Source organism: Benincasa hispida, unplaced genomic scaffold, assembly GCF_027475165.1.
Source record: "Benincasa hispida cultivar pf3 unplaced genomic scaffold, pf3_genome.v1.1 HicScf315, whole genome shotgun sequence".
Taxonomy (NCBI): domain Eukaryota; kingdom Viridiplantae; phylum Streptophyta; class Magnoliopsida; order Cucurbitales; family Cucurbitaceae; genus Benincasa; species Benincasa hispida.
The window spans coordinates 1-11,427 of NW_028326399.1; the positions used below are offsets into that span (position 1 = coordinate 1).

General features: G+C 35.8%; 1 protein-coding gene across 9 annotated transcripts; it reads left to right on the forward strand.

The window, feature by feature from the left end:
- Positions 1 to 1,544: 1,544 nt before the first annotated feature.
- On the forward strand, positions 1,545 to 10,675 carry LOC150030307 (RNA exonuclease 4-like). 9 transcript variants are annotated; one of them, XM_090309829.1, is made up of 9 exons: positions 1,545 to 1,949; positions 3,728 to 4,195; positions 5,100 to 5,213; positions 7,664 to 7,815; positions 7,884 to 8,017; positions 8,215 to 8,426; positions 8,519 to 8,725; positions 9,003 to 9,083; positions 10,136 to 10,675. In XM_090309829.1, exons 3-9 carry the CDS (start codon positions 5,173 to 5,175, stop codon positions 10,389 to 10,391), a joined length of 1,083 nt encoding a protein of 360 aa, XP_090165955.1. In that variant the 5' UTR covers positions 1,545 to 1,949; positions 3,728 to 4,195; positions 5,100 to 5,172; the 3' UTR covers positions 10,392 to 10,675. The 9 variants fall into 9 exon arrangements, with proteins under 9 accessions (XP_090165955.1, XP_090165959.1, XP_090165960.1 ...); XM_090309830.1 differs by having other exon boundaries at positions 1,558 to 1,949; positions 5,138 to 5,213; XM_090309831.1 differs by having other exon boundaries at positions 1,729 to 1,949; positions 3,728 to 4,177.
- Positions 10,676 to 11,427: the final 752 nt, after the last annotated feature.

An 11,427-nucleotide genomic window follows, 5' to 3' on the forward strand; every position in this document is an offset into this window, starting at 1 on the left:
AGAATATTGGGATCATCACTGAATATCTCTTCTAGCTATCATCCCCAAACTGACGGTCAGACGGAACGCTTCAACAGTATGCTCGAGGAATATTTGCGTCACTTTATCGACGCTAGACAGAAGAACTGGGTCCAATTGTTAGATGTGGCTCAGTTCAGCTTCAACAGCCAACAGAGTTCTGCGACCGGAAAAACGCCCTTCGAAGTGGTGTGCGGCAGACAGCCACTCATGCCACACTTGGTGGACCACCCTTATGCAGGCAAAAGTCCTCAGGCACATAACTTCACTAAAGAGTGGAGCAAAACCTCTGAGATTGCTCGCGCCTACCTAGAAAGAGCATCAAAGAGGATGAAGAAGTGGGCTGATAAGAAACGGAGGATCCTTGAGTTTCAAGCTGGGGACAAGGTCCTGATCAAGCTACGACCGGAACAGTTTCGTTTCCGAGGCCAGAGAGACCAACGGCTAGTAAGGAAATATGAAGGTCCAGTGGAGGTAATTGAGAAGGTCGGGAGAACCTCATATAGGGTTCAGTTACCCTCATGGATGAAGATTCATCCTGTCATCCATGTGAGTATCCTGAAGCCCTATTATCCTGATCCCGAGGACGAACAGCGAAACGTGCTAAGGCGCCCACCGGTCACAATGAAGAGTTCTGTTGAGAAAGAAGTTGCACGAATCCTGGATAAACGTACGCGCCGTATCGGACGACCCAGACGAGAATTGACAGAGTTCTTAGTGAAATGGAAGGATCTCCCCGACGAAGAGATCAGTTGGGAGCGGGCCGAAGACTTGAAGAGTGCAGTTTCAGCCATCGCAGATTTTGAACAAGGTCGGTTGACGGGGTCGTCAACCAATTAAGTGGGGGAGAATGTAACGGTCATGCTTGTCCAGGGCCTGTTGCCCATGGCCGCATGCCCAATCCAACCCCCTTCTAGCTTACTTTCATATCCTGTATTGTATTAGTTTAGTTAGCTTGCTTTCTTTACATTTTCATTGTAAGTGACCACTCGCCCTTTTGCATATGCAAGGGTGCCAGTTGGCTTTTTGTTCAGAATGCACTATATGGGGATAAGACTAACCATCATTTCCTCATACCCGGAGTAGTACTCTATAAAGCCGTTGTTGTTGCTTATTGCTTTCTAGTCTACTACAATCTTTCTTTCTTTATACACACTCTCAAATCTTCTTACGAAAACCTTTTCTCTAAACCCGTTTTCTAAAACCATTTTCCCTCGAACGGGATTGGAGGTTGCAAGAGGCACTCGGTGTGCCATCGGCAGTCCGTATTCGAGTTGGCTGGCTTGTTCGTGAGCGGGAACAAGTGCCGCACAATCGCTAAGAGAAGCTTCCGAAAGAGCGATTGTGACACCTAGCGCACTAGTCTAAACCTTAGGGTCATAATCGTAAATAACTACAAATAAATAAATATGCTGAATACGAATTCTGAATAGGTTTCGGGGGCACGAACTTGTTTTCACAATATCAATTACAATCAAACATAGTCCTCCTAATTTTGTTGCCAGACATATAATTTTCAGACATCAATTACTGGACATTGAAAAACTTCACTCCTTAGTTTTTATATTTGATTCTCAGAGATTTTTGACCCAAACCCTCATCTCCTCTCTACTGACTGTTGTCGGCTGTTCATCGCGTTCACCGTCACGTGGTCTTCGCCGTGGGTCACAGGTCTGTGTATAAGAGGCCATTCATCATGGGGTTTGTTTCGTCGCATGTGTAGTAGACCTGGCCAGCGCCGTTTTGCAAGTGCCTTGTAAAGGGAACTCGAATGACACCTTATCGTCCATTTTTCGTAGTTCGATTTCCAATTGGTTGGTTGGTTTTGCAGGGAAATTAGTGTAATTTGTTCACGACCCATCCATGCCAATTCAAGTTGTTCGATGATTTCATTTTTTATGAATTTGGGCTAGGGCACGAAGGACCTACGGGTATGTTCTTTTTGCGGATTTTTTTTGTTTGTCTTACCAATTTAAATTTCAACCTTAAGCATGAGTCAGAATGTCAGATTTTAACATTCAAACTGTCACGTTTCTTTCGGAGCTGCTGCAATTCCTGAGTTACTCCCATTATTCTATTCAAATTCATTATGAATGGTTTGTTTAACCCAAAACTAGACAAAAATAGATGTAGCAGTAGAAAATATAATCTCTTTAATCCAGTTCTGTTTGATTTTCTTTAAAGTTACTTAAATGCTACTGAGTGATTCTGTATGTGTACATATATTTTTCCTTGATATTTTGTTCTGTTTTCTCAAGGTTTTGTGTAGCTTGAGCTTCTGTTTGAAAAGAGATCTTAAAAGAAAGTTAATCCAGAAAATTATACTACTTTAGCTTTATACGAGCCTCCTGTTATTTTAAGAGAGAATAAGCAATTTTCCTATAGTTTCCCTTCTTGTGATGATTTTAACAATTAGAAGTAGTTAGGTGCTGATAATTTGGACCTCATGGAGATTGAAAAGGCTCGGAAAGTACTGAAAGTATGAATCATTCATCCTCAATCCCAATGAATGTTACTGTATATCTTTATTATATGCAACTTCTTTTCAATCTATTCAAATTCAAGACCACGAACAATCTCTTAGTTCACCGGGGTCCCAGTCCCGAACTTGTTGGCTGTCAGTGGACTGCTCAAGCTCTCCGGTGGCGAGAGCAGGTCGCTGCGTGCCGGCCGAGGGACGGATTGGGAACAGCTCCTAGGGGGCTTCCCCGGGCGTCGAACAGTCAACTTAGAATTGGTACGGACAAGGGGAATCTGACTGCTTAATTAAAATCAAAATTTTAAGTTAAAACATAAAATTCCACAAAATCTCACAAAATTTTAAAATCAGAATCTCCCCTTAAAACATACCAAAACGAAAAATCGTCAAATAATAATGAAAAAAGTATTTGGCTATTAACATACTCAACTACTAACATACAACTTTGTTAAAAAATTTAAGTCCTAAAATCCTTTGGTGCTTCCATTATTCTCTTTATTCTCATCATAGTCGATATACCTTAAGTGAAGTGTGCAGTTTTATTTGTACTCTTTTTAGATAAAAAAAAGTCAAACAATTAACAAAAAGTGGAATAAGAAGGTATTGAATAAGAGCTGGGAGAAAAAAGAAGGAAAATAGTGAAGACGATATTAACGGTTTCACTTCATATAACAATAAGGGTATTTTTTAAAACTTTTTTTTTAAGCTTAAGGCTATTTGTGCAACTTTTGAAAGTTTGGGGGCATTTTTGACACAAAACCTTACGGTTTCTATCCAAAACTAATGATAAGGGTATTTTTGAACTCATCTTGAAAGTTTAAGGGTATTTTTGAAACTTTTGAGAGTTCAAGGATATTTTTGACACAAAGTACAAAATTTAGGAGTATTCCGTATAATTTAACCTTTATTTTTTTTAAAGGTGATCTTAAAACTCTTAGGAGCCATTTGGGCCTCCAATTAGGCTCCAACTATTAAAACCACCAATTGCTATAGTAAATACTTTTTTTGTAATCCTCAATTAGCTACAATCAACACTATTTCAAAATCCCCTTTTCTACAGTATTTACTATTTGCTACAATTTTTACTATTTTACATTCATCGTTTTTTTATTCTTTACTATAGTGTTTACTATTTCTTCCTCAAACAAAAATAGTTACTATTGTAACTCTAACTAAAATAATCTACCCCAAATATAAATTATAATAACTAATTTAGTACCTGAAATGCAGGGCTCATAAAATTATCGTATTTTTGGCCATTTCCATAAGCGATCCAATCCGAATCGAAGTGGCGGTTTTTTAACACCCCTACCTGAAGAGGCCATCTGTGGGAAATTTCTTTCTCCATCCATCGCAGTCGCCGTCCACACTCTTCTGCTGGAGTTTCATCTCTGGCAATGATTGGCAAGTCCCACAAGTGGTGGGGAATCCCTTTTTGTAGCTGCACGACAGCAACCTATGGTAAAAGTTTCGCGTGAATTCACCCCGACGTCGGTTCAGCCTCATCTGCACTATGGGCTTCATGGCGGCCGCATAAGCAAACAAATCCGACACCCATGATCGTCGGCGTTTCGATAGTGACCCACTAGAACCTTCGCGGCAACGTTTCTCTCCGGGGAGTTTTGGCATTGACCCACACTCCAATTGTAGTTTTGGACTGGTTTGAAGGGATTGATTAAGGTTTACAGTTAATTTTGGGTAACAACATCCCTCCTCAACACTCTTATGAACTGACTTCTAACCTCTGAGTATTTTCTTAATTGTTTAGACTTCTAGGAATTTCATATACTGCAAGTTTAGTAATTCCCACATCCTTTCAAAACTATAAATTTTGGCCTAATTACATCTTGATTATTTTGATTTGACAAACGTTTGAAAGAATGTTTTGAATGTTTGAAAACATGTTTTGTATGATTTGAAGTTGATTGAAATTGTTTTGTATACTTTGTTTGAAAGTATGTTTGCTGTTTTGGATAATTTGAAATAAAATGTTTTGATTGATTTTGAATTGGAAGCAGGTTTGTTTTAGTTTTGTCACACATGAAATTATTCCAAAGATAGAATGGTTTGTTTTGATGAATTATTTTATTGAATTTGCTGATTAGGAACCACCGATGTTGTTTCAAATGCTTGTATAAGAATTTTGATCAATTTGAAAGGGTTATTTGGATATGCCAATTTTGTTTTGAGATTTTATGTTTATTTTGTAGTAGCTAATTCTGGAATTGAGGATTGATGATATGAATGAAACTTATTTGTGAGAAGACACTTTATAGTGGTTTTGAAAGTTTATTTGAATGGAAGATTTTGGTTTTGAAAGCATTGTTTGTAACAAAGTTTTAACTGAAAGTCTTGCAATGATTCATATCGCTGATCGAGTATTAGAAAAATTAAGTGATAGTTGATGGTTCTGAAAGAAGTGAAGTTTGGAATTCTAGCACAAGACAAGAAAAAAATGTTTTTTTTCCCTAAAAAAGGAAAATTATTTTTGATCTTTTTATTTTAAATATTTGATAGTTTACCTTAGAAATTGTTTGTAATACATAACTTCTGCTTGTTAGAGTTTCTAATGGATATGCTTTCTACATGATTATTGTACTAGCTCTATTAAAAACTACGTGCTGGTACACTAAATTTCAGAGGAGAGGAACATACATTAGCACTTCTGACTCTCCATGGACTCCGATCATGACCCTCTCAAGACACCAAGCCTAAGGTTGCATTCTTGCTCTTACTCTGTTACTTTTAGGTTTCTTGTCAACATTCTTTCCTTGTTTCTGTTTATTTGGGTTTTATAGAGCGACATGAAGTAAAAACAACATACCTGTTGTCCTTTACTATTTGTTGATCTTAATTGTCCATTAATTGCTTTGGAAGTGTCATTCTTAGTGGAACTCAAGAGAATCAATCTTGTCCATTTGATACTTTCTCCCATCCCTGCATAACACCATCCTCTTCGTATTTGATGAAAATGATCATTTCGTCAACCTCAACAATAACTAAGGCTTTCAAAGAGGTTCTTGATCTTGTGATTCATACCAATGCAATGATCATTGTAACTATTGATTCTTTGATATAACATATTGAGGTGTGAATGGCTCTCTTTCCTTTCTCCTACCTCTTCCTATCCCCCACTCTCTTACCTTGTCCTTCACCCATCACGTTGGAGCCACGAACCATGACCTTCACCTCTGGATTCTCCAACTCCTCCAACCATGATCAAAACCCAATCGCCCAACAAGATTACAATATAAAGGAAGGTCTTTGTTAGTCGATATTGACCAAAACTTTGCAGGCAAAAAAGTCAAAATAACAGGAACGACCAAGTTCAAATCATTCTCCCTCTTGATACATTGGAGCACTCTTTTGATGGGTGACAAAATCTATATTTATTTTTAATCTCATTCAAACTTTTTCTATTGAATTTTCACATCATTTCACCTTAAAATTGAATTTATGTGAGTTTTTTTTTTGTTATCATCCAAAACTTTCTTTTTCACACCATTTCACCTTAAAATATTTCTAAATTTTATATTTTTTTTGTAAATAGTTTTCTTTTCTTTTTTAAATATATGTTCTCACATTGAAATTTACAGAGTTGAAATATATATTTATGATTTAAATGGTCAATTATAGTCAAATTAAGTCACAATCAAAGACTAATTATAACAATTCCCTTAGAGTTTCTTGAAATTTCCATTGATATAGGTATTTCCGTAGATATTTCCATAAAATTGGGACTTCAATATTTCCATCGACATCAATATTTTGAATCTTGGTTGTAGGTACAAAAAAGCGTAGCCTACTAAAGCGAGCTGGTTACCCAATGACCATTCCATCACCCTTGGCAGGACCCACTAGTACTTTGTCTTCTTCCTCCACACCATCCATTCCATTACCCATCAACAAATCAGTTGATGCGCATATCGAGATTTTGACTTTACCCTCGGGCCTCACTAAAGCCATTAGGAAAAAAATTCAAAATTTAATTTTGAAAAAGTATCTGTGACTGATAATACGTTGTTATAATCATGTCCTATCTCCTCAAGGAATTAAGGACCAAAATTTGCAAGTGGGAATAAGCCAAGGGAAAAGCTATAAAATTACCGTGATGATGTTGGTGGATGGATTGAGGAAGGTTCTACATAATACAATTTCAAATTTTATGGGAGACTGTACCAGGTCGTCAAATTTTGGATCAAGTTTTGATTATCAATAAGGCTATAGAAGATCATAGGATGCATAAACAACAAGGTTTTATTTTTAAGTTTGATTTTGAGAAAGTCCGACTCTGTGGTTGGAACTTCTTGGATAAGGTGTTGCGGAAGAATGGTTTTGGGTTTGAATGGAGGGATGGATGTGGAGTTGTTCTATGGGAAGTGAGAGATTCTCTATTCTTGTCAATAAAAAAACCTTGGGGGTAGGATAGGTCTTCGATCTGCATGAGGGTTATGAACTCCTTGACATAGTCAAGGATGCTACCAGTTTGCCTTAGGTGTCTAAGCTTGCCTTGTATCTCCATATCCGCATTGTGAGGGACAAAGTGCTTCTGAAGCTCTATTTTGAATTGCTCCCACGTACTGATGTTGCACAGCCCACGTTCGTGCTCAGTATGTTTCCTTCGCCATCATAATTGTGCAGCATCTCGTAGGAACGTGGGGGCATTGCTTATTCGTGCATTATCATCAAGCACCCCTAGATCTTCAAAGTATTGTTCGAGCCCGAAGAAGAAATTCTCTGAAATAGTTGTATTGATATAGAAAGAAAAGACAGTAAGACTGATACAATCAAGCAATAGAAAAGACAATAACAAGCCCCTCACAGTGATTCAAGGAGTAGAAAGAAGAAATGAAAGAAAAATAACAGATACCCAGCCAATTTGAGAGGGCTGCTAACTCTCCTTCCAAAAGCTATTTCAGCTCTTCCTCAAAATAGGTCCTGCCTCTTTTGGGTCTAACATACTGTTCTGGTATTTTAGCTAAATTGAATTTGAATTGTCTTCTTATTAAAGAAGAAGAAAGCTATCATGGAAATTTCCTATGGACTTAGAGTTGTCATCTTTTCATTTAACCCTCTGCAATGGTTTCTATTTTATTTTATTTTATTTTTTTCCATTTTGAGTACTTGATGGTGAACGTGAGAATTATATTGTATGTTTGCTTACAGACATAAATGCTCAGCATGCTACAAGCAATATAAGAAGAAAGATCATCTTATTGAGCATATGAGAGTTTCATATCACTCTGTTCATCAGCCTAGATGTGGAGTCTGCCTAAAGCACTTCAAATCATTTGAATCATTGAGGGAACATCTAAAGGGTGAGATAGTTTGTGTATTTTGTATGGTAATATATCATAACACCATCTTATTATATCCAGTCTTTTAGGTCCACTTCCAAAATCAAATTGTTCAAAAATTTTCTCGGAGCGAGGTTGTGGGCTTTGTTTGAGAGTACTTGATGGTCCTGGATCTCTCAGTGAGCACCAAAACATTTGCTGCCTAACAGCACCTGTTCACCAAGTAAGTTGCTTTTTATGCATCATATATTTATAGATGATAGTTAGTTAATAAGGTCACTGGCAGTTCTCATAAAAAAAAAAAAATTAAAATAATCGTAAAGGTACTGGTAGTTTATATTTTTGGATTTATCAAATAATTGAGCGCTTTATGACGATATCGTAAATGCATTTCAGAATTTGATTGGGGCTCTATTGTAGGGAAATAGTCTATTGCCTACTGATTTATCAGACTGTTATGGTGAAGATCGCTCTGATCGAGGTCATGGAGCAATAGCTATGGATTGTGTAATGGCTGGCGGTGGAAGTGATGGCGCACTGGACATTTGTGTTTGGATCTGCCTTGTTGATGAAGATGAGAAATTGATTTTCAGTACTTTCGTACAACCACAAATACCGATCACGAACTATAGGTACTTGTCTGCAGAGTTATCTTGCTCTTTAAAGAAGGTTTTTAGCTTTTAGAATCCAGCCTCTAGATGCTTATCTCCCGGCCATATTGTAGGCATGAAGTAACTGGGCTAAAGGAAGAACATATGAGGCATGCCATACCACTGAAAAATGTCCAAGAAAAAGTATTAAAAATCTTGTTAAATGGAGAATCCATTGAGAGATTGAGATTTAATGGTGGTAAAGCTAGGCTTCTTGTCGGCCATGACTTGGAGCATGACTTAGATTGCCTGAGAATGAATTATCCCGATCATATGTTAAGGTGATTTTCACTAACTTGGGTTGTAATTATGTGTGGATTAGTTCTTTTTTAATGAGAACGCAATGCATTTGAAGTGTGATCTGGGGAAGTGCAATGCACCAAAAAAATCAACTACTACTTTTCAATCCTGCAAGTTATTCTCTGGAAATAATTTCCCTTGTTGAGTGAAAATAATGGATTTTTTTTCTCTTGTTTTTTGTTTGTTTTTTTAATTTTGATTTTTTTTGTTGTGCGCTCGCATTCCTCATACACCTTTTGCATGAAATATTTTCTGCAGGGACACTGCTAGATATCATCCATTGATGAAAACAAATTTGGTTAGCCATTCCCTCAAGTACCTTACTCGAGCATATTTGGGGTATGGCACTTTAACTATGGTTCATACTGCTTTAAAGAATGAGTTTTTTTTTTTTTAATAAAATTATTGTTATTATTATTTATTTTTATTTTCAATAGAAGCATTTATTTTTTTTCAAATAAATGAACATAAAAACCTCCATTAATCTCTACACAATGGGGCTGGAGAGAATTAAGATATCACCCAGCGAAAACCTAAACCGTAGGGCTATGTGAAAAACAACCACTATCAATATTATTAATAACAAAAGAAAAGGGAAAATTATGTAAAAATCTATACAAATTACTACCATTGGGGGTAGTATGCCTTCCAATTGTTGTCTTGTTTAGATTACAAGGGTTCGCTTTTGCGGAGATTTTTGAAGTTTTTGTTGTTTCTCTCAAGAGTGATCTAAGAGTCAAGTTAAAAGTTCTTTCAAGCTTGAATTCCTACCAGAAATTTTTTATACATTAAAAAACCACCAACTGGAGAGGATCTAAGTGAGCAGCAAGGAGTGTTTTGTGAACAACAGCAATGAAATTATTGATTAATGGTTTTATTTATTTATTTATTTTTTTATATATATATATTAAATCTTTCATTTTGGGTCTTTAATGCTTATTATCTTGTGCTCCAAATCCAATACCGCACGTGCTGTCCATATTTGTTTTGTATTAGGTTGGCCCAATGATTAAAGAATAAATGTGGTCTTAAAATGCTTTGGAGTACATGAGCTTTGAGTGTTGGTGGTCATTTGCATAGGAGAGACATACGGGTCTATTTATTCCTAATTCCCAATGTTTTTAGAGCTGGTCTTAGATATATAAGGCTGCTTAGATATCTACAGGAATGAAGAAATCTATCCAACACATCATCATAGAATGTTTACAGTCAAATATAGATTCATTATTATTTTTTTCACATATTATTTAAAAATTTGATGAAGATGAAACATCCGATCATGTGGGTTGAAAATGGGAGAATGTTGTCTTGGTAGGTGGGTAACATTACATGTTCTCTTTATCATGTTTCTAGCTTGTGAAGGATGATCCTTGAGGGCTGTGGTTTTGCAGGTATGATATTCGTCAGGGTGGGCACAACCCCTACGAAAATTGTGTATCAGTTATGCGATTGTACAAGAGAATGCGTAGTCTTGATCACCGTGGACAAGTTCCATCGATTGCTCCTCATATCCAGTATGTTGCTCCTAGTCTTGATTCCGTCAGTACAAAAGATCTTGAGAAGATGACTCCGCATGAACTTTATGAGATGTCGAGATCAAACTTTAAGTGTTGGTGTCTTGACTCAAGACGAGTAATGCTGACTTAGGAGCTGACCAGTTTCTGTTGGTAAGAAAAGAGTATTGATCATTGCGGTGCCGGCAATTTTAGATGGGTAATTTGATTTTTGATGGAGTATTTAGGTTGGTTCTGAAAGTCGGGCACTGTTTGAAGTTGTAAAAATGACGGTTTTAGTTGGGATTTTTTGATCTCCACCTTTAATTGGTTATGTTGTTCAAGTTTGGTTGGAGGAATGAATCTTTAGATTCCATGTAATTTGCTCCTGCTTTGTTGATTAAAAAAAAAAAAAAAAAAATCTCTACTTCACCAAAATCGTCAAATCCTTAAATGATAGACATGATGATGGCATAGATTTTTCATTGTAGTTAGTCAAGTTATTAAAATCTAATTGCTTAAATTTTATTTAATAATTTGATATAATAAAAATAAAATTAACTAACCAAAATTAATTATTTAAAATTAGCGGTTGGATTTAATTTTGATTAATTTTATAATTTATAATTGCAAAAGAACTTTAAAGCACATTTATTTTTAATTTTGATGCAATTTATTCCAACATCCTAAATTCCGATTTTGTATAACTAAGCACAATTATCTTTGATTTTTTGACTATCTATTCCTAGACATCACAATGTAGGATTTGATTTTTTGACTATCTATTCCTAGACATCACAATGTAGGATTGGTATGACAACTCTATAGGGATGAATATGGTTTAATTAAATTTTATATATAGATGTCCAATTAAATGAATGAATAAACTTTTTGCTAGCAAGTAATTTAAACAATAAATATTTTAAAGTACCTCATTTAATTCTAGCAAGGAGATTGGTCATAGATATACAAAAGCTTATTTTGTAGAGAATCTGAATTCAACAAATATGTGTTTGGTTGACAACTCGAATTCTATTTCTAAAAATTGTTATTGAATTCTGTGATCAAAATAGTAAAAATTTTGAAAACAATATTTTTTATGTTATCATTGTATCCAAATTTTGAATTTTAGATTTTAAAATGCTTAATTATATTAAGTAAAGAAAAAACATTTAGAAATACAATATGTC